This window comes from Lathamus discolor, chromosome Z, assembly GCF_037157495.1.
Source record: "Lathamus discolor isolate bLatDis1 chromosome Z, bLatDis1.hap1, whole genome shotgun sequence".
NCBI lineage: Eukaryota > Metazoa > Chordata > Aves > Psittaciformes > Psittacidae > Lathamus > Lathamus discolor.
The window spans coordinates 59280261-59304258 of NC_088909.1; the positions used below are offsets into that span (position 1 = coordinate 59280261).

The window sequence follows — 23998 nt, forward strand, 5'->3', positions numbered from 1 at the left end:
TCACAGTGCTCTGCAGAAATCACAGAGTGGGAGTCAATAAAAGGTCCAAGCTCAGCAACATCATCCAAACTGGGAGAGGAGTAACACGCAGGAAAAAAGAAACACACACACCCCTGCCCCCGAACCCTCTGTCGCTCTCTCTGCCTCTCTGAAGCAAGACTAGCTTTGCAATTACTGAGCTCCTGTTTGCTGGCCACTTCTATAATTCCTTAAATACCTCTCAAGCAATTCCAGCTCTTCTGCAGGAGGGAAGAAACATCCCCCCAGAAGCAAGCACAACAAAACAAAACAAGGTGAAGGAGGGTCAAGAGAGAAAGAAAGCCACGAACACCGAACAAATTGAGCAAATTAAGTGAACCAGTAGCCCAGAGCGAAAGGCAAGACTCTCACCTTGAGCATCTGAGGCTGGTATCTGCTTAGACGAGGAAAACAATTGTCATGCGGTAGAAGGAGCAAAAGCAAAATCTGTAACAACGGCGGCAGCGGCAGAAGTGACAGTAGCAGCAGCATCCTGTCGTGTTACAGCAGAGGCTGAAAGAGGCTGAATCATTACAGAGCAGCAGGTGCTCGCTGTCTGAGCATCACTGCAAACAATATCATTACACAGAGGTTTGAAAGGAAGAGCGATGCCAAGACGGTGGTAACTCCCTTTCTCTCCCCTCCCTCTTTGTCCTTCTTGAGCGCTCATTCACTTTCCTCCTTCCCCCCCCCGCCCCACTCCCCCAGCCCCCTCGCAGCCTGTTTCCCTGATGTAGACTCGCTCCTTCCTCCCCTACCCCACCCCCCGCCCTCTGCAGGGCTGGTCTGAGGGAAATCAGTACACCCGGCAACGCAGGACTGTCAGCGACTTCCTATTTTATCCAATTAGGAGGAATAAAGGCCATCAAATCAAAGGGAGGGAGCGGGCAGGAGTTGCGCACCCGAAAGCTGCCTCTGTCTCCCCCGCCGAGGTGGCGGCCATCGGTGACACGCACGGTCCTGCGGCCGGAGCCAGGCTCCGGGATGGACTGGGCTCTCTCAGCCGGATACCCGATCTCTCCCAGGGGGAAGACAGCTTTCCAGCAGCGGTTTCTCCCTGCCTAACACCTAGAGACAGCTTCTTCTTCCAAGCCCCTAAGTTTCGTTTGCTAGGAATGATGCTGGGATGCATCTTAGGTCAAGCAGAAGGGGAAAAACCCCAAACCCAAAGCATTCCTGCCTCTGACAAATTTACATTTAACTTATTACAAAGAGGTCTGCATTTTTATTTTTTTTATAGTCCATTTTTTGAATCCCCTTTTCCAAACCCATAAAAATCAAAGTCTTCACACTAAAGCCAGCTCCTGAACATACTTTTCAAGAGCTCGCACGCTGCCAGCATATGTTCTCACTCCCCAATAGATTGGGGGGGGGGGGGGAGGGGGAGGGGAGAGAATCAAATAATTTTGTTATTAACAAGATTTCTGCTTTGTTCTTTAATTTGTCTGTTAGTCCTGACCTCTACCAATATCTAGCATTAATTTCCACCAGTGCTGTGTAATACCGGGGTAAATCAACAGTCCAGTTAACATAATCAGAGTAAGATTATTATCAGCTCTATTCCCAGTCTCTTTTGTCTTCCACAGAAAAGGACACTGGTGTAACAACACAGACATATGTGTAAAAGGAGAGGGGCTTTAAACCCAATTTCCAGTTCCTTGGACTTTGTGAAAACATTTGCATTAAGGAATTGGCAGCATAACCCCCCCTTTCTGCTTAGTATAAAGGGCTGGGGGATGCATAAGGAAACAAATATTCAAGTGCTACAAATTGCCCTGAATTCATTTTTGCTGCTACCTTAGTCAGGCATCCAAAAGGTAATTTCCTTAGTACTTACATATTTTTGGTAGTGACAGAAAAGACATCTGTCTCTACCCATCTCCTCTCTCTGTCTCCAGCTCCCCTCAGTCCCCCTTCCTCCTCCCTTTCATGAGAACATTAGTAACATTTGCTAAAGAAAGGTTTCTCAAAATCTCAATGAATCCCACAGAGTTTTCACGGACTGTCATGTCAACGACTAATTGTTGGATGTCTGATCACAAAGCTTCCTGTGAGGCTGTGGTAGCCAACTGAAGTAATCATGATCCTACTACATTCAAGTGCCTGGAGAATTCACCTTAAAGCAGAGCCAGTGATAACCCTCTCTGGAAGAATGTAAGGAGATAAATCGCACAATTTAGCCTACACTGTCACTGAAATGTCTGGTCCTCAGGTTAATGATGTGAGCAGTAACCTTAGAGAGAACAAACAGCTTGCATTGCATATTTACATACATGGCTCCTCTTACTACAAAGCATATGTGCTCTTTAGCTGGTAATATTCTGCATGAGTGCAGCCTCTTTCAAGTATCTCAAAACCTATTTCAAACAGCAGTAACAACACAGCCGCTGTAGAAGGGGTAACATCACAGCAGCATAGCCGCGACAGCTGTGGTGGTCTGTGGGTACAAGTAAGCAAGGTTTCTAGGGAAAGAATGTATCTTTTACTAGATTAACTGATAAATCTGTGAAAATCAGGCGTACTTTCACACAGACAAGTTGCTCCTCAGGCGTGAAGTTGAAGAATCACTCTTCAAAGCAGAGTGCAAGCTGAGAACCAGCTGGGAATACTCTCTTCATTGCACAGATGAGATACCGCTTGTGTTTGGCACAAATTTTTTAAAAAGCCTTGCCTTCTTTATCCATGTCTAATTTTCCAACTTTCCTATTTCCAGTAAGGCAGTTTTTCCCTACTGATGATGCTCTGCGCTTCTGTTTGATCCACTGGCCTGTCCACATCTTCTCTGCACTGGCATTACAGGCAACCTACCTATATTCAGTCCTCTGCGATCTCCACTACAACTCTGCGTTTAACTACACTCCTTCAAATTATGTTTCTCCTTTGCTCACATCTTTCTGGTGCTGAGGTGAACAGAAATGCACGTGGAGATCTTGCACCTTTGTTACCAGGTTTGCCATGAAGTTGAAGTAATCCTGCATAAGAATACACGGCTGGACGGAGAGGCAGACTGTGCGCCTCTTGTCCGTGGACCCCGGAAGGACGCCTTTCCAGCGGGGCTCCCTGCATGTGGGAACACTGACCGCCCCGCCTCCCCACCCTGCAGCCTCGCAGGGACCAGGGAAAGGGTCTTTCCTGCCCACCCAAGCCTTCCTGGCTAAACGGAGCTCCTGCTACCTCCTTCGCTCCTTAAGGCTCCCCTCCTCAGCCCGCGCCGGTTCCTCCCGGCCAACAACCACCCTCACCCTCCGCAGCCGCTCCGTGGCTGGCTCCCGGCCAGGGCTGCAGTACCCTCCGCCGCGTCAGGTCCCTTCCCCCGCCGCGCAGGCTGCGGGCTCCAGCACCGCGCAGGATAGAGTTCTGTTCACACCTCCTCCTCGCTTCTCCTCACCAGGGCACCCTGCAGAGATGCCTCCCCCCCAGCCCCGCTGCAGCCGCCTTGCCTTCGGAGGGGCCTGGCTGCTACGGATGCTCCGCGGCCAACACGAGAGAAAGGCAGTGCTGAATCATCGGACAGGCTGCTTCCCTGGCCCCGCTCCGAAGGTGGCCACAACCAGAGCCAGCACACAGCCTGCCCGCAATGCTGCAGCCTGGTACTGCACGGTGCTGGCTCCTGAGGGACCTTTTGGACAAAAATACAACCCCACGATCTTTACCGCATATAGGCTGGTAAGGAAACACGCTGACTTTCGTGCCAGCTCTCGTAGCTGCGGTAGAGGCTGGTGGTCTCTCACACGACTGTAAGCTGAAGGTACAGCTTGCTGATTTTGGGGGCTCTTTCTGCTACACCCCATCCCTACGGCAATGCAGAAATACTTTCCCGCAGCTTTTTGAGCCTCTTACATTTCTGTGGTTACCTGCTGGCACTGGCATATTGTGCTTTAACATGGGGTCTTGCCCAGGCTGGAGGAAAAGAGTGACTCAGAAAAGAGCTAAGAGCTGGTTAACAGAAAGGGAGACTCTGGCAGAAAAGGAGACAGATGGTGACCTTGGAGGTAACAAAGTTTTACTAGGGTAGACCATTGGTAGGCAATGTAGAAGGCTAAGGAAGGAAATTACTTGCCTGCTTGTAATTTGGTTAAGTCCTTGTGCAAAGATTTATTTCTGCTTATTATGTGGCTTGGGTCTCCTCAGCTTAGAGGCAGAAGTAGTGTGATTCTACATTAATGAAACTAATCTGTGACTGAGATTTGGACTCTTGCCATATGTAAGTGACAGGTTGAAACTCAGTCTTACAAAACTGTAATTCTATTTTGTTAGGTGTTTTTGCAAAGAATCAAGGGTTATTTTGCTAAATTCCACTCCCAAAACACTCAAGGAGGGACAGAAAGCATTAGTAGTAGTAGCAGTCAGCATTAACCTCCAGCCTCTGATGGGGATGAGCAAGCTGACAACATCCTGCAAATCAGAGCAGCAAGCACCATTTAACCCAGATGAACCTTCAGTCATGCCATAATCAGACCCAAACTTGCTGGAGGTTTTGGAAATTAGGTTTGGTGAGTCATTCTCATGGAAGCCACTGGATTTCCAATATACATCTGCTTTAAATAAAGCCCCAGTAGCCCACACAAAGATTCTGAAAGAATTATATACTTTCTTGTAATTACTGGGACATTAGGAAAGTAAAGTATGTCTTCACAAGTGGTTATTCACAGCTCTGCTGGATCACAGCTTAAGAAAGGATGCTTAGAAGACCACACATCAGTGCAGGGCAAGTGATCTTTCCACAAATTACTGCTTTCCTTTAAGACCATGCCAATTCTGCAGAAAGAAGCAAGCAGCAATATGCAGTATCAGCTGCTCCATCGTGTGTTTGATGGCACTCTCTTATTCCTATACATTGAGAAATTAAAAGCATTGTAACCAAGAAGCTAAATAAAAAAGTGCATGTTCATTAGCAAAAGATTGATGAAGAAGATAAAAGGATCTCTTCTTATTGATTGCAGGCACTTTCTTCAAATTAAATAAGTGAGCTATTTAAAGATTGGGGGTGGTGGTGGTAGTGATCCAAAGCAAGTAAGCAGGCCCAATAAGCGGCATCACTGTCAGCAGTCATGTTATGGGAAGAGTGGGCTATCCACATGGTGCAAGCAATTCATTTATTCCTCCTTTCAGTGCTTCACCAACCTTCCCTTCTTAATCCATCTCCCTTGGATTGATGCCAGCACTTTCTCCCTTTGAGACCTTCCCAAAGCTGTCACTAAAAACCTTATCTCTGAGCTCACAGAAGAAAACTTCATTTTGCTTCTATACTGGTCCTGCCAGTGGAACTGCAAATGTTACAATGGGACACGCTGTCATCGTACAAGCATTTTTTCACCTGTTGGAAATCAAACAGACTACATGCGTTACTGCTATTTGCATGTCTCTGCCCATTCCCACCACCTTCTTCACTTAATTTTTTTAAGCCCCCTGGACATTTGCAGTCATATGTGTCTGAGGAGGAGTAACATCAAGCCTGTAAGAAAATGAGCCATAAAAATATGAACCCTTAAGCACATATGCAGCCTTAGACATGAGGCTAAATATGTCAATGGAAGCAAAAACATTAGTGTTCTTAGTTCATTTGATATAAGAGGGCTGCTGTGGGAAGACCCCCTACCCTCAACAGCACAGGAAATAGGGACATGAAGAGGCTGTATCCAAACCAACTCCATATCCTAAAGCCAAAACTACTACACTGGAATTATTGCACTGCCCACATAGATGTGTCAGAAGCAGGTCCTCACACTAGTACATTTCTTTGAAATGTCTGGAGCACAGAATACAAACTTCAGTGCTTGTGAAAACATTTAGGAGAGCTCATGTTGCCACTGAGGCAGCATTTGCTGTATTGACATTAGACGTGCACATTTACACCAGGCATTTACACGAGGAACAAGCTTTCTGTAAGCCCAACAACTATGGCTTGCAGAAGCAGTGTTTTGAAAAAACAACACAACTACAATGGCCATTTCAAGAGTTGTTTATATGTTAAATAGCTACAGACAGGAGTTGAAACTGAAAACTGCCAGAAAATGGGCTGTTATTTCAAGGGAACCAAGAGGTTTCCTGAATCTTTTCATCTTCAAGTGAAATGTGAGACACTGAGTTTCTTTCATCCTAATCAAAAGCAGAGCTAGTGGCACTACACAAGACACAGCAATCCAACATCAGACCACGAATGTCAGGGGTGTTCATCAGTGACACTGACTCATTCCCCCTGCCTTTGCTAAGTCACAAAACTGGGGTGAGCCCTGCCACTGTTCAGGCTAATGATAATTAGCTCTGCTATGTGGTAAAGGAGCATTTGAGAGATGCAAAGATATGTAATGTGCTCATCTAGGCTCTTCTGCCCAAGAGCAGAAGAAGCAGAAGAAAGACCATGTGCAGTTTTCAGTTTCTTATTTTTTTAATGTCTGTCTATATCTATCTATCTATCTGTCTGTCTGCCTGTCTGTCTATCACTTTACCCTGTCACTGGAGTCTCCAGCAGATGTGCTTGGGACAGTTCCAATTATTTATTTGCAGAGTGCGGCAATGAGCTGGGGCAGCATTGCAGTCACAGGGCTTAGGCTTGCTCATTAACTCCCATCCACCCAGGTGTGCAAATGCAGCTGCACGCCTGCATTTGAGCCACTTTATTCAGATGGAATAAATCCTTGTGGGTGTTCATGGGACAATGGCAGTACTGCTGCTTTGCACAGGTGCAGCTATGCAGGATTCCGTGCTTGCCAACCTTTGTATCCGCAGTGCTGCTGCTGCCAGGGAGTGACTGGACAGTGACAATTTGAGTAAAGATCCTGAAAGCCCTGAATCAAGGAATTATTCCTCCCCCATTGACCCCTGGTTAATAAAGTACTTAAACGTGCATGGAGTTAAACAAGTGGTGAAATGCCTTCTTGATCAGAGATGGGCTACATCATATATCTAAGTGCTTTTTTGAATCAGAGCCTAATTCAGAACTGAAAAGGTATTTTGGAGTGTAGTACTGTGTTTTCATGATAAACAGTTTGGCAGCTATATCATCCTTTCCCCCCTCTCTCCTTCATTTTGGTCCCTATGTCACCTACACTAATTCAAAACCAGAAACTTTGTTCATGTGGCCAGGCTCTCAATTGGATCATAGAACTGATTTTGACTTAAAAAGAATTTATTTTTAGATTTTTAAGATTTTATTTATTTTTTTTTTTAATTGTTAAGTTTACCAACTCATTCCCTGGCCCCATATACATGTATATGCTGGAAGAATGGGGACAGGACCATGCTTCAGAAGACAGAAGTTCCTTGACCTCATCTTCTCACCTAAGGATTTGCATAGTGAAACAGTGACTCAAAGCCCTTCCTGAATCTAGGCTTAACTTAGTCAGAAGCTCATAGAAGATCCCATCAAGATACCCATTATTCTAAAAATATTGACTCTACTTACTACACTTTTATTTTATTTTGTTTGGTAAAAACAGAACTATTTTTGCACCTCCATAGATTCCCAACTGTTGCTGTTTAAAACTTGAAGCAAGAAATGTTTTTTCACCTTAACGTGTCATTTTCAAAATTTCAATTGCACATTGACTTTTTCATAGAGTAACTCTCTAGCACTTGTATATTCAATAGTTTTGTTATTTGAAAATCAAAAGGAAAGAAGTCAAAGACATAGAGCGAGCCTAGTGCATGGAAGAATTTCTGTACCATTAAATAAATTGGTATAAATAATAGGACATTGACATATTACTGGACTAGATTTGTAAAGTATGCCTTACAGTAAATCTACACATTCAGAATTGCAAGCTGCAGAAAATGTTATGTTTTCAGCTCAAGAGCTAGTTTGCTTAGCAAATTTCTGCAAATACTTCCAAATAATGTGTTTCATCTACCTTATCCTAAATAAAGATATTAATAAAATTACGCTGGTTAATTCAGCTGTCATGTCTATACATAGCCTGATTATGCTTAGGTTAGCAGAATTTAGATGTTTGCTGTTTAAAACAGATAGGCAACACAGTATTTATAAGTGCAAAAATTCCAATGATAACAAAAGCAACAGCTCTCATCATGCCTCAGAATCCTAGCATCATCAAAGACATTTAATATTTAATATTCTTTCTTAGTGCAATAAAAAAGCCATAGAAGGCATGAATCACTCCTTTGGCATTGGCTGGAAAACTTTGTCAATTTCCAGCAAATAATTAAGAAGAATTCAAATAAGCATGACAAAGGAGAATTTATGTCAAGTCATGAGTTTTCAGTAGTCTAATCAAATATGGTTTTATTACACAGCTATATTTTAAATGCAAACCTCAGCCTGCGTTTTCAGATGTCTTGTCACATCTTTCTCATGCCTGCATCCAAGCTTTCTTTGTGCTACATATTGTCTGGCACAAAAGCAAAACTCTCACAGTTTGGAAATAAAAATTTGAATTGAAGTAAGGTAGTTAAATCTCATACACAAGACTTTAATGTTCCCGCATCAGGTTGGGTCTTGTCAAGAGCAAGAGAGGAAAACAGCAAAGAGGAAACTCAGAAATCTTTGAGAAATCTTTCTGCTGAGATCTCATTTCATTGGTGCAGTTTAGAGCAAACAGTGCAGATTCTGTGCTGCTCCAGGCACCGAGCAGGCCCTTACATCATGGGTTCATTATAACTTGTTTGCATTTAGTATACAAGCATGCACAGTGCAGGGCAATGTGGGCCATTGCTGTTGGATGGTGCAAGAGCAGTAGTGCATCTTTGGAAACATTCGATTCTGCAAGGTACTGGACAAACTACAAAGAGAGCACAGGAGGCAGTGACACAACAATAAACAGGTCTTTACAGCCCATAAAAGCACAGAGGAAGGTGGATAAATGGCACCTTTGTTACAGAACTCAGGTATTTTTAATCAATTCTCCTGTCAACAAAAGTATGCAATGGAGTATTTATGCACTCATACATAAGTATGTATGAGAATGAGTTTACAGCAATCATAATTTCATTTGATGAGTTCATTATTCCTGCAGCATTTCCTGCATTCAAACGGCAGGTCGTGTCCACTAGAGGCTTCTTATGCCTGCCTGTGTTTCACCACAGAGGCTGTGGAGTGGCAATGGGGCTGCAAAAAGGAGGTGGAGGGGACAGACTGTCTTTTTGCTTCTTTATGAGGGTGTCTAAGGAATAAATACGTTTACTGTGGAAGAGTATTTGAATGGGTGGGTCAGACAGGCAGGGCTGAGGTCACTCTGTGTCCTGTGTTTCCAGCCAAGCTCATCCAGATAACTATCCACAGAAAAAGCCGAACAAAATGGTGCTGTCCTTATGTACACCACAGTGGTATGCTATGCCTGTAGTGAGAAGGGTGGCTGTGATGGTGGGTAAGAGAAACAAGCACCTTTAGGCTGCCAAAAGGAGAAAGAGACATTTAGCAGCCTTGGCTTGTACACACACAGACTGGGTGAATCATGTCCCTAAATTCCTTTCTGATCAGGGCCATAGTTTGAAGCCAAACCATACAAAATTCTACCATTCCTTCATACATTGCCTGCTACAGATATGGAGCCACATTTCTTGCCAGTGTGGGCAAGATTTCCTCCTGCTCAGTCACAGCAGTAGCGGAGATCTAATACCTGCTTTCACTTGAGGGATGCCTTGGTCTTGCTCATGAATTCCCTGCATACTGCTTAACTGCTGCTTAACTCTGATTAAATAAAAAGCTGCCAAATGGTAATGAATTGTCTTTGTGTTTCTAGTTTCACACTAAACTCTGTGTCCTTCTTTCAGAGTTTTTAATAAAGGAACTGTATTTTAGCAATTTTGCAAATGCTAGAGGACAAAACAAGGATATAAACAAAATAGATTCTAAAGGCACAAGCTCAACAGAGCAAAGCCTGACCTCCCCAGAACAGATAAGGCTGACACATATACCTGTGGGCAGGACATAGTTTCTACTTATTCAAGAATCCTGATCCTCAGATAAGGAAGAAAAAGGCAGAGTGTCTTGAATTTTGAAGTCCTTTTTCCCTGAAGCAAAGATGGTGCTCCTGCCTCACTGATCAATTTGAATGATTCTCTGAAGGCCTTGTTAATAACACTTGTAATATATGGAATTCTTTATATTACATTCCTTTCCTTTGTTAGGCTTCATGGTTTCATCAGGAAAGCAGCTCTGCTCAGCTTCCCAGAAATCACTCTTTGATGCTATTTTGAAGGACACAAAATGACTAAAATTTAACAAAGTGAACGGAAAAAGAAAAAATGACAGAGTTTTGGCCTGCGTTGCTGAGTAAGTGCTAGTAGCACTCCACAGTGCAGATGCGAGCAGACAATACATCTCCCTTTCTAAACTAGCCTGCTTAAGAAGTGCTAGTATTATCCCAACAGCAATTACTAGGGTTAGATATTTGCTAATTAAAAACCTATGCAGCTGGGGTCTAGTCAGCATTAATAATTAGTTGTAGCCATTTTCACCATCTTCCACCTCCACCTCCTTTCTTCCTTTCACAGAAAAAGAGTCTCTGTGCATGTATGTAATTACAGGAAACATACTGCATTATTAATGTGGCTGTAGCAGGGAGAAAGTTCAGGTTTACAGCTTACCAGTGTGTAAAGGTAAGTTGTAGCTGTTGGCAACAGTCAGCTCACTAGTGTATTAGGTAATAAGAGTTTTCAAGAGTGACAACTAAAGGGGCTAAATAATACCAGCTATTTGGAAAAGCACAGAAGCTGGAAGCTGATGGGTCCATTACAGAGACAGGCAACTGTGGACAACCTGTAGGAATTATTCCAGGAACAATTAACTTGTGACAACAAGGTTGTGCATTTTCTTTGATCCACAAATGTGATTATGTTCAAATGCAATTACACAAGTTGGAAGTCTCCAGAGGACAGCCAGAGAGGAAACAGGCACAGATAGCAGCAGAAAGACAAAGCACCCCGAATAGAGGTCTTTACCAAGCCCTTTCCCCATTGAAACAACACAGTGTTCACAGTGAGCTGGAAAAGACCCCCATATGTGTCCTGCGATTTCACGGAATATCAGACAAGTCAGGTCAGAATGCTCATTTCCTGGCAATGCTGAACAGTGATCTATCATTACAGACATGTATCTGTCAAGTTGGTATCTGCACACACACGCTGAACAAATGCCTTGCAGGTTTTATTTTCCAGTTATCCTGGACTTTCTATTACGCTGTATAGAAATACAGATACGTAGCCAGAACCCCTGAAAGGAAGGCTTAGAACACCAGAAAAATACGGTGTGACTTCAACAAGTAATAAAGTTATGGATTAGATACACAGATTAAAGTCACAGACATAAATTCAGACCTGCTCTCCAAGCAGGATGCCTTTGTGCAGTCACATTTTCTTTCTTCCCCTCCTCAAGGGATTCCCCACTTTTCTTTTCTTTATTTTTGTCTGTACAAATTTTGTAACTCCTCAATACATTGCCTAAAATGTAAAAATTGTGGAAAGCAGCAAGGAGCTGTCCTAAAGCTGAAAATTCAGAAGCTTCTCCCACACACCATTGACTTTTCTCATAGATTTCAGGGATGTGCCAAAGAAATGCAAGTAGACTTCCTTCCTAATAGGGCAGAGGTGAGGACCCTCACCTGCAGCCAGAGCCAAAGCGGTAGCATGAAATCTGGCACATGCAATGTTAAAGCTTTGTTGTCGCATATCACTTGTACGTTACTGAACAAGACCTGCAAGAGAGCTGTCATGACACCTACCATTCAGGTTGTGCCCCTTCACTTCACCTTGCTGTCTGTGAGCCCTCTGTAGTAGCATTTTGCCAGCAAGGAGCTACTGTTTCTTCTTCCCATCAATTGGGCACAATGGGGATTAGGGTAAAAATCACTGTGGTCCTTTGAAGATAATTTTCTCTGGTTTGAGTGGCAAGAGTTAACTACAACCTTTTCAGCTACCAACAGCCATTGACTATTTCCCTACTGCAGACAGGCTTTTTAATACCACTGTGGGAAACTGTACTCAGATGACACAGAAAGATCCTTTGGTAATTATTTGGACTAATCCTATTAGGAAAGAAAGGCTTTCAATTGCTAAAGCAACAAAAAAACCTTTCAGGGAAGGAGCCCACCACTTCAAATTAAATCAACACCCCTTCCATCCAAGGATAACCTGATTGTTATTGTACATAAGAAAAGTTGTGTTAACTGAAATGAAAAACTGTTTAACATTTTAAGTTATTTAAAATTATTTTAAAATTTAAAAATGTATTTTAAATGGCTACAAATCCAAAAGACACCACTCTGCTTTCCTGCACATATCTTATCGTCACTTTACTTGCCCACAGCTCTACTTGTGTATTTTCCAAGCAACAGACAGATTTTTACAGAATGTGCAAATTTTTAAAAGGATTTTGCCTATGCTCCAAATTTATGTTCCCCAAATTTGTTGTTATTTTAATGCTACAGTAACATGACAGTGGTAGAGTCAATTCTTTCATGCACTGATCAGAAATTCAGCTAGAGTGTTTAAAATGACAGTAACTTGATTTATTGAGCAATAAGAGGAATTATTCCTCTATGGCCACCAGCCAAACAAGTAATCTTTTAATAAGGCATGTGCAGTCACTGCATTTCCTTTATGAGGGAAAAAAAAAAAAAAAAAAAAAGGAAACAAAAGAAGCCAGTTAAAAAAAAAGTGCCTAGGCATCTAAAATGGGCCTAACTCTGTGTCCAACCATGTGTCCTTAGGCACCTCACATACTTCCATCTGACTCAAGGCTCTTTTCCATTCCTTACCCTAGAGAGTATTGGATGGACCAGGACTGCTTTACAGATCTTTTTGCCGTGGTAGGCTTCATCCAAGATGTAAATGACAGCTTCTGAATTTATTTTACAATAACCTGATATGGCCACCATTTTTTCCCCCTTTGCGAGTTTTCCTTCTTCTCTTGAGAGCACTTTTTCAACGCTGTTACTGCAGGCTGTTTTAGGGTGACATTCCAAGTTTCTCTTGATAAAGTAAGTATCCAGCTTTACAAAAAATGATGAAACATTTCTGCACTAGAGAGGCAAATGTGACTAAGACATTTAGCAACATAATGTTGCTAAGACTTTGTGGACAGTCTTTGTGGACAATTTTTTTTTAGGAAGTAGTTTTAGTTTTGAGTATGTAAAGTGTTTGTGAACATTCACTGGGGTGCCTGCACATAAAGTTCAGAGTTCCCTCAGAAGCCAAGCCTTGGTCTGGGATTCCAAGACTGCAATGCACATTCATTCTAGTCCTAAGGGATGTGTGCGAGGTTGCTCAGGAAATCTTTCCTTTCATCAGTATCTTGCTAACATCCAATTGCTGGACTGTCTGTCTTTCGGGAGCATTCAAGAACGTGTCCTTGTGATTGGTGTACCTATGATACACTTCTGCATTTGCAGATGTTTAGCCTCCCTCCAGTAAAGGATTTAAAATAATGTAAGCAGGATTGCACATTTGTTAGAGACTCTGGTAAACAGAATGGGAGTGTTTGATGCCTGACCAGCAGCACTGAGTAGTGTTTGCCCTGAGCAGGTGCATGAGAACACAAGAGAGAGATGCAGATGCTTTCTGGGACCTCTTTCCTTAATTTATTTTGCAAATACAAGTAACTGCAAGACTTCTCTATAGCCTCTCACACAACTAAAACAGAGTGAAATATTTTCATAAGCAGAGGGAAATATTTTCCCAAGGGGTGAGAGAATGTGAGAATATCTCACATTCTCACAAAACTACGGTTGTCTCAGACATACCGTGTTGCTGTCAGTAATTAATGAATGTGTTATAAAACTCTAGTAACTATCTTCAAGCCTGTCTTCTGTACAGCTGTCTTTCTAGCTGAGTTCAAACACATCATTTAATAAATCGATCCCCTCCCCCTTCCCCACAAGCATTCCTATTTAAACATCTACATTTTCTCGTAGTAACATTGTGCATTGTGTCTGAAATCGACATGATCATGTAAATTCCCAAAGGAACCTGCAGCACGGCTCATGTTGCTCTCACTGCACAGGAAATGCAACCGTTGTTACTCATCCTTCCTCTATAATGAAGAGTCAGATTCATTGCCTTGCTGTGCTGAGGAGGAAATTGCTGCATAATCTCCTTTCACAGCTAGACAATCCCCTCTTTCCAAAGCAGGCTAAGCATGCGAATTCTCCAGACATATTTGATGAATTTCTAATCACAGTGGGTGAAACAACAGGGCAAAGGCGAGTGTCAGTGACAAAAGCCTTGTGCTGGCTCCCTACTGAAGACATTGTTTTCCTTGTATGTTCACCCACATATTAATTGTGGGTTATACATATTAATTGTGTCTGCTTTGGGAAAAATAAACCAGTATCAGGTCAAACTGTGGCCAGTCTTAAGGCCAGTTAGAAGTCTTGAAAAGACCAGCATACACATCCTTCTCAGCACTTCACATGGGCTGCAAAAATGAGACCCCCCCCAGGGTTTCCTGATTTACCGTCTTACACGACCACCTTAGTTCAGGGAGTGTCTCCTGCCACACAGGATGTTCCCGTCTATCTCTCAAGCTAAGAGAGGGACCTCTGCGGGCTGTAAAGAGCAGGCCAAGTTACGTCTCTCCAGCCTGCGAGATGATTTTATAGCCTTCTGTAGTTGGATTTTGCTTTGTGGGGAAGAGACACATTTCTTTCTTCCATGTGGGAACAGGGGGAAAAAAAAAATCTTATCTGCCACTGAGAAACACGTATTTGCTCAGGCCCTCTTCAGATCATGTTCTTAAGGAAATTTTGAGAACAGGTTTGATAGTTGCCTGGAAAATAGGAGCATGCATTCCCCCGCTGCACTAACAAAAACAAATGCTCTTCATGCAAGGGCTAGTAAACCTCATGCGTTAGCATAGAAGTCAGTTGTGAATCAAAAGAGGGCAAGGATAACATTTTCTAGTAACAAAACAAGTCCACAGTTTGACATTAAAACTATTTTTTTCACCTTCCTCTACCTTTTCAGCCTTGCTCACAGCCAGAGCCAATAATCAGTAAAGCACTGACATATTCTGGTGCTCTATAGTCCCACATCAGTCATGTGTGGCACTATTCAAGGTGTCTGAAACAGCATGTGACTCCAGTCACAATATTTGATTATGTGGCTTGCTTGTAATTGTTTCTAGTCAATGTAGATAACGGATGAGGAGAGGCAACAGACCAAGAGAAGATTACACTCCACTTAGTGGCTTAGGGTTTAACATCTGTTGTCCCTAACTGCTCTGGGTCTCTAAGGTGGGAGAAGCTCCCATCTGAAGTCATGGGATGCTGGTGGCCTCACGGTGAGGAACCTGATCCATGGCATAATGGGGTGCTGGTTGCTATGGGAGAGCGGGAGGGAGCTGGAGCCAACAACTAAACAAGATTATAGAAGAGACAAGTCTCCCTGCAGATCTATGGAGAGAAAAACTAGGAGTCAGAAAGGCTGAGTTACCTCTCATACTCCCGGCTTAGGGAAAACGCATTTAGCAGAGGCATCATCTTTCTGTTGTGTGTTTCCCTCACCAGCCCCTGAGGCACCAGTTGCTGCCTGCTGCCTGAGACAAACCACAGGGCTTGGTGGGCGTTGGGGCTGGCCAGCCTGCTGGCTTCTTCATGTCTGTGACCGGTCTGCCTCCCCATCATCTGTGAGCATGGGCTGGCAGCAGAAATTCTGCTCTGCAGCACATGCTGTTTTCCAGAAGGTCATCTTCCCTTTCCTCCCTGTCAGGTAGAGGAGGTACAGCAGCATGACTGCTTCACATGTGGTCAGTCTGACTAGCTGACAGCCGGGACTCTTGTTCAAGAGCGGGTGATATTTCAATTTTGACAGTTGGTATTGTGCACAGAAATTGTGCTGAAATCAGTTGGGATTACTGTTTTCTGCAGAGCTACTGATGGCTAAGACATGATCATGACTAGGGCTGAGGAAGAAAGAGCCCTGAGAGATAAAAATGTATGTAGAGCTCCTTAAAGACACACTGGACCTTTATTAGTCAGTGTTTCTTGTAAATGCTGTAATGTACTTTGTCACAGTGACAATTTCCTGTGATAATAAAAGGGGAGATGCCAAGAATATGGCTATGTTTAAGAAATGAGCAATGAGATCTGGTTGAGACAAAGGCTCAGCAGAAAAGCCAGCTCATACACACACGCTCTCCTTTCTGCTTAGACAAGCCTTTCTGCACTTCACATCCCCTTAATATCAGGATACAGCAGAAGAACTTGAGAGCAACAAGTTAAAACAAGCAATAACCAATTTCCCACTTACTTACCCCCAGTCTAAACAGTTAGCTGATGCCCATTTCTTCTTAAACAGCTTTTTAAAGAATTCTTTTTTCCTTAAGAATTTTTCAGAATTTTCAATAATCTTGTGCTAGTGCATCGACTATAGCTAATGTAATTCTACTAGAGCTACCCACCCACATTTTGATCTGAAGACCTTACAACAGTCAGTGTATTTGGCTCACTCTTTTTCACTACGTTTTCTCCATCCAGAGAAAACTCTCTGTCCAGCGCTTCATGCAGGCTGATTTTGGGTTATTGTAAATGACAGTCTCATTCTTTGTATTTACAGATAATAAATGCTATTCCTCAAGATGAAACATCATCCAGAGGAACAGATTCGTAGTGAATTAAAAGGAAAGAATCCCTCCCCTGTACCCAGCCTTTCCTACTGGCCATCTGCTAATAGTGCCCATGTGTGTATAAAATTCATTTGCACATTTAAATTGAAAAACTCCATTTGCTCAGCCTGCCTATAACTGTGCTGTCTTGCTGGGGTGAATATTAGGTCTCTGATGCATGCATATTATCCGGTGAACATATAATTGCAAATGCAACCCACATCCAATTATCTCGAGTTTTACTGCATATTTTCTCCTCATAACTCAAGTAGTAAATACAACAACACATTAGCACTCCAGGTGTCCATTTGGCTGGAAGAATTAGTAGCATGCTGGCATTTAGCTCCTGTCCTCTAAATTGTAATTCACTTACGGCATTGCTGCCAGCATGGGAGGTCACTCAAACACTTGGTGCAGGATACAGACACTGTGGGGAAGACACCAAGAATCCTCTGAAACTGACAGAAACATGCAACTAGATCAATTAAGGCAAACAGTCCCTAAAGCATGTCTAATCTCCTCTTCCCTGGTTGCAGGACTGTGTTCCACTGATGCCCAGCCCAAATATGCTGGCTGAACACATGTGGAGAGCATCTCAGACTTGTGTTACCTCCCATGAAGCTTGGGATTGATCTGCTGTCCTTTGGGATCACAGCTATATTGGCTCGACTGCTAGTCTACCAAAAAAGATACAGAATCCATACTTGCAGCATTCCTTCCTTGGATCCATCTTAACCTCCTCCTCCCTTCAAAGTGATAAATACTTAGAGGAGTTACAAGCATCTACTCTGCAGATGTAGCTTGCTTAGAAACCAGGGACAACACCTGATTCGGAGCTTGATTACACCAGAGAATTGAAACACCAGTTCTGCGTCATGACAGACGGACATGCATTTGAATGAGCTGCATTGCTGCTCAAGGCAATTCACCATCCTTCCTGCAAAATTAGTGTTTAAGATTCTTCTGGCCTCTCGCAGACTCTGAGACAACTGTTATCCTACTGTCTGTCAAGTATCAGTTGCCATTGTGGCCGTTAATGGGTTTTGTGTAGATCATTAAAATATTCAAGAACTATGCATAGCCTGCAGCTTGTTTTAAGCCAAAGATTTCCCCAGTGGGAAATGGAAGGAAAGAGCTGTTCCAGGGAAATAATAAAAGTCACACTAAAAGTATAAAAAGTACAGTGAAAGATTAGACTACAATACTATTTCACTGTGTCCCTGTGGAGTCAGAGGAATCACCCCATGTTTTCATAGGATCACCCCATGTTTTCATTGTTTTAAATAACGTAAAATACTAAGAAATTCAAAACAGCAAGTGCTAGTTTTGGACTTTCATAGAATGGAAAAAAAGCAGGGGGAGGTGGCATTTAATCAGGCTAAAGTACCAGACATTTAAAGCTACCTTTCTCTCAGAACAATAACTAAACTGTTGAACTAACTCCCCACGGCATTGGACACCAGTGTTTAAAAGCATACAGCAGAATTTTAGCTACAACTGAGAGAACATTCTCAGTTACTCTACCTAAAAACACAGACATTTTAAAGAAATGAAAGCATTGCATGTGCTTAGCTCACTTCTAATTTGAGAAGACTAGAAAAAATTCTGCCGCTGACAATTTGTGCCACAATTGGCAGCAGTAGATCTAATGGGTAGCATTCTCCAGTGTACAGCTACCTCTATGGCTTTCACAGCTAGACATCTGCCTGCAAATTAGACATTGAAAAAATGCCCTCATATTTCTTCCCTGGGGTCTGGCTTATCTTTTTCTTTTAGAAAACAACCGTTGCAATAATGCTCCTTAGCAAACCTGCTGAAATTCTGGAAAGCTCATCTAAATACCTGTCAGATGCTAGACTGTGTTATTTAGAACAATATTTCAGGTCATTGTGAACATTACCAGAAAAATATCAGTAATAAAGTTCAGACTTCACTTTATAAATCTCAGGAAAGTAATGACTGAATTAACTTCTGAAGGGCTATTACCGCCCTGTGTATAAATGCTAAACTTTAAGATCAGCTCAGTGGTACATGGTGTTTGTGAACGTTTCAAGCTGCAGAGCTGTGTCCAGTCAAATCCTTCCTGACTCAACATCAGTTCTGAACATTTATAGCTCTGGAGCAAGAAGCTTTTCTGTGCTGAATAAACAAAACAGAAACAAATGAACAAACAAAAAAGCCAAATGCTCAGGGCCAGAAAAACAGTCTCCTCTGTTGGCTTGGAATTGGAGTGTAGTATGTGTTGTGTCATCTCAGTTGCGGTTGCTAAACTCAGGAAGGCTGGGGTGTAATGCCAGCTGTGTCCCCCAAGTACATTGTGGTATGGAAGGCCTGGGTGGGATAGCTGGCCTGACAGCTCAAATGTACCTACACTGCTCAGTAGCAAAGCGATCATGCTGTCAGTCCAAGGAGAAGTGAAATAGCTAGGCTACATCCACCTCACAGACCATCTAACTGTAACTTTGCCCTTCATTAAAAATAGTTTACCTGTATGCTTTTTCCAGTTCCCAGTGCCTAAATTCTGGGAAGGTTGTGTCTTACCCCACACAGGCAGTGTTTTTATGGCTTTAATATGGCTTTATGATGAATTTTCTCTGGTATGGTATAAAACCACCTGGGAGTGTTTGGGGGTTGCAGTGTCTGTTGAGATGTAGAAGGACTTGCTTAGGGTGACGGGAGTCAGACTGGTAGGGTAGAACCTGTACTATCTCCCTGGGAAAGGTCTTGATACACTTTATTCTTTGTACTGTGCTTAGGTGTCTTGAAAAGCAGTAGCTGACATGAGCCAGAATGACACAAGAAAGCATGTTAATGATGAAATGGGTAAACACTGCTCTAGCATTCCAGCTAACTCCCCAGCTTCACTCCACTTACTACCCTAGGTTTACCCTTCATGATCATCCATCATAAATTAGAAATGCCCCATGCTATTTTAGCTTGCAACAGGATTGATGCAGTTTGGAAATTGGAGGGCTGTGAAAAGTTTTCTCCTTTGCAGAAAGCAGATTTCTGTAGATGGGAAAATTTGGAATTATTTTGCCAGAAGATCTTTGACAGCTGGATACTGTGATAAATAAAACTGCTAGTAAGTCCTATGAGCTCTCTACATCCATAACAAAATGACTAGCATGAAGAGTTGGCCGTCTGGAGAAGAAAATATTGTGAAGAAATGCAAGAGCCTTTATGTATGTATATATTCACTGAAAGAAAACACTGACATCCATCAGACATGATTCATAAGGGACAATTGCTGCAGGGCATAGCTTCATTTTAAAATATAAACCAGGATAGGGTGTTCTTGCCACGCATTTTCTTGCTACTGAAGATGTCAACTCAAAATTACCGACTTGCTGACTACTGCTAAATATTTGGGAAGATGCACACCTAGAAGGAACTTCAGACTGTAAAAAGCTGCTCTTTAATTGCTGCAGTGACTAGACTGATTCCTTTTCCTCTCTGTACAGGGGGAAAATGTCAAGAAAAACAGAAACCATTAGGAACCTGCAAGAACATTTTGATAATGAAAGTCACAGGAGATATAACTTTCCCACTTTGCATCCAATTAGGAGAGGTTACCAAAAGGCGATTTAGAAGAGATGTGAACATGAAGAAAGCAGTGGTAATTTCTTCCTGAGGGTTTATCTTGGCTCCCACTGCACTGTTACAGTACTGCTAGAATAGGAACGTAAAAGCAGAGTATTGCTTTTAATTTACTTGGTAGGAACTGTCATAGTCTAAATTGAGTCTCATCCATAGCATGCCACTATGCTTTTAGAGAAGCTAATGAGGAGACACAGTGGTGGCTTTTCAAAGCCATGCATTTAAGAACAGATCATCTTTATGTATACAGTGCTCTGCCTACGGCTTTTGAAATACAACTTCTGTCTTGCAGTTTGCATTTTTTAAGTAGTGTAAAAGTTATTTATCAAGGGCTTATTCTTAAACTAATGGAAACTTATTCAAGCCATACACTTTACTAATTATACTGAAGATAACAGTGTAATTTTCTGTTCAGCTTTTATCTGCTCTCATCTTCCATAAACAGATCCAATCAAATACCGAGACACTTACAGTTATTAAAGTAGCAGGGACTCCCTGGATTCCTGCTCAAAAATACAAAAAGCCTAGGAGAGCAGACAGATAACTTCCCCTATTGCTTCCTAAGCAATACAGGAAGCTTCCTATGGCTCTCTAAGAAATTTTGTTCGTTCTCCCTAGAAAACAGCATCTGACTCTTGTGGTTGACCAGAGCTGCCTGAATTGGAAGCTCAGCATGAAAATAAAGCATTGAACTCAGTCTCAACTTGTTTGGTTTTCATTCATTTTTGTGTTTCTGCTTCATTACAGACTTCTACTGCCAGACCACGAACTTGAAACAACCCTTCATGGACCAGGGCCCTGCTATTCCACAGAGTATCTCTATTTACAACTGATGCAGCCTAAGACCTCCCCCAGGAATAGAAAGCCCAGCACACACCATCTAAGAAATCTAGCTGTTTGTGCCTCTGTGTCAAAGACAGCCCAGAAAACCTCTAAGCATGGTGGGGTAATTCAGATTTGGAAACTCAAATTCCTATTAGGACTTTCCTCTTTGTTGGATCTTTCCTACCAAAGCTTAACAACAGAACTATCCCCTCTATAAACAAGGAAGGGGCCTCAGGGGAACACAAAGGACCTTGCATTGTGAGTCTCTGTTAGCACAGCAGGTGTTAACATGGTGCCTCAGGGCAAAACCTCTTTGGGGATAAATTGGCACTGGGACAATAGGTAGAAGATGAAGAGACAGAATTTCTGGGTTATAGGGATAAGCTGGGAATTCCCTTGCAGTAAGAAACAAACATTATTCTGTACCCATGCTCATATTCATAAATTTTGTTTGTTGTACCATTCTTTTTTCACACTTGCTCTGAGCTCTTTGGTTCCTTTATGGTTTTGTACAAAGCACTGCCATTCTTAATTTCAGCATGGTTAATGACATATTTTGATTTGCCAGAATGCCTGAAATAGATGTGTGCTTCTGTAAAGGTCATGTATTCCATGTTGTTAGCAGGTCTTTGCCCAAGTAGTGTCACTGCCTGTCATGTACCTTTAGTCAGTAGGAACCACCCTGGTGCCTCAAAAATTGAATGGAAGAGAAAAGATTTCAAGAAGGCTGATTCAACACCACAAAGTATGTTCATAATTGCCATCTGGAAAGAGTATAGGCAGCAGGGAACACAAGTCTTTGAGCTGTTTTTGTCACACTGACGGAAGACACAACAACCAAAACACCAAGGCCAGACCATCAGCACATCCCTGGGCTACAAGAGCTCATGTCCTCCCATATATCATAGACTATGCTGGCAAATCAAAAAGATGATATCTCAGGTGGGCATGTAGTACATGTCACTTCATCACAGTGGGGAGAAGAAGTCAGAAAGGCATAAACTAAGGGTCTGTTAGAAAAGGTTTTGCCATGATTAGACCCTCTGGAAGACCCTTTAAGAAGCCAGGCTTTACCAGGAGTGTCTTGAAGCCAGATTTCCATATGACTAACAGGGTCTCAGAAACAGAGCTCCTGACATACTCAGGGATCCTGAGGAAACATAGAGATGAAGCCTGCAGTTTCCCATGTCTGAGACTCAGCTAAGGCAGCAATTAACAGTGTGGCTTTTGGCCAGCTACCCTGTTGTGAGGGTGTCCCCTACTTCATCAGTGCGGACATACTGAGTTTTTTAAAAGGCAGTGGGAGGTGTGTCTGTGAAATTATTTCAGAAATATTACAAACAACAGAAACATTTGAAGTAGCTTTTGTGACTTGTATGGCAGGAGAGTAGACTGCTGGTACTGCTATCATGGTGCAACCCATGACCTTAGGAAGCGCATCCTGACATAAACAGGTCTAAACCATTGCCTTCACACTTAATACGTACATACTTTCTAAACCTATGTGTGCATGCATATTTATACATAAACGACTATTGCCTCATCATATACTAATGCTGGGGTAATTGCTAGCCTTATAGATTTATTCTTATATGCACATCAATTTGTCATATCTGTGAAATTTAGACACAGAAAACAGGATTTGTCATGCCAGATCAAATCATAGGGTATTGAGATTAACACTGCATTGCCTACTGTGGTTAGAGTTACAGTGGAGAAAAACTGCAAAAGCTAAAACACTGCGCTAGGTTTTAACAGGGGATCTTCACTTGTCTTCATCTCTGCTGTCAGTAAAATTTTACCAACCAGGAGGATCAAACTCATTTTGCATTAAACAAGAACTAATTATCCAACCCTGCCCTTGCTCACTCACTGTGTTCTTAGAACAAAGCAAATACTTTTCTCCAGAGATGATTATTCAGAAGAATAAATCAACTGAAATAATTAAGCAAAATGCATTATTGGTGTAGTGTTTTCCTCTGATTCACTGTCCCACCAAGGCATCAGGTATATCGCTTTCTTACAGAAGTAGCTTCTCAGTCTGTGGAACAGATGAGTTAAATGGTGACAGTTGAAGACGTCAGACTGACTTATTACAAGAGCAGGAGTTGGGAATCCAGCTGCGCTAGCATATCTGCAACCTGAGTAATTGCGTTCAACATCTGAATTCCTTCAGCTTTTTCAATTGGTTACAGTGTTCTCCTCTTCCCATCCTGCCCCAAGTGACTCTCCTCTGTTACTAGACTCTCCTAAAACAATTCTAATCTTTCACCCGAAGATAGCTGCATTCCAGAAGTTACTGAGATGCTACCAGTGTATTTAGGTTTTCTGGCAAAACTGTGTAGCCTTTCGGGGATGAAGGAAGTTAAACACATGTTCAAATGTTGGGCAGTATTCTCTGTATTTTTTCTGATCCTTATACTGTGCTGCAGCATTGTACATCTTTTTTGTCTGTCCATTGTAAAGGAAATATTAGAAACTAGTATCTGTCAAACTCAGAATAAAACAAAGCCAACAAAACAGAGTAAACTGAATTAAAGCAGAAACTCTGTATGTACTATATCATGCTATCCTGCAAGATATCTGGTCACCAAATCACACTGTCTTTTAAAAGAACTGCAGTTTAAAATGGAGTTTCACTCTTTGTCTGCATTTTCTTGATTCCACATGTTTGGGCTAAACATGAAAGACAAGCACGCTCCTATAAGTACCTGTGCAAGAGTAGTAACTTTTAAAAAAATAAAGACATCTAACTAAAATTCCAAACATTTTTGGAATTTTATCCAAACATCCAAAATTCCAAAAATTCTAGACGTCAGACAACTTAAGTGGTCCAAGAACTTCTTGCCAATCAAGACGACCCTTTAAACAATTGCTTGAAATAGCAAAAAATTCAGTTCTTTAGAGGTTTGGATAAGTATCCTGAAGGCAGAAGAAACAGCCACATAAAACCTGTATCATTTGGTACCCTAACTTTCTGTCTTCCATGTACACCGA

The 23998-nt window shown here is 42.2% G+C and overlaps 2 protein-coding genes across 7 annotated transcripts in view; both read right to left on the reverse strand.

Moving 5' to 3' along the window:
• NRG1 (neuregulin 1) overlaps positions 1-23998 on the reverse strand; it is a 180440-nt gene that overhangs the window by 102819 nt on the left and 53623 nt on the right. The gene's annotated exons all lie outside the window — the stretch shown is intronic.
• Positions 349-623, reverse strand: LOC136005440 (uncharacterized). The gene has a single exon (XM_065662917.1). It carries the CDS (start codon positions 508-510, stop codon positions 349-351), a length of 162 nt encoding a protein of 53 aa, XP_065518989.1. The 5' UTR covers positions 511-623.

Excerpts from the sequence above, each read along its gene's own strand:
- LOC136005440 (XM_065662917.1), bottom strand. The coding sequence starts at position 510 with ATGCTGCTGCTACTGTCACTTCTGCCGCTGCCGCCGTTGTTACAGATT.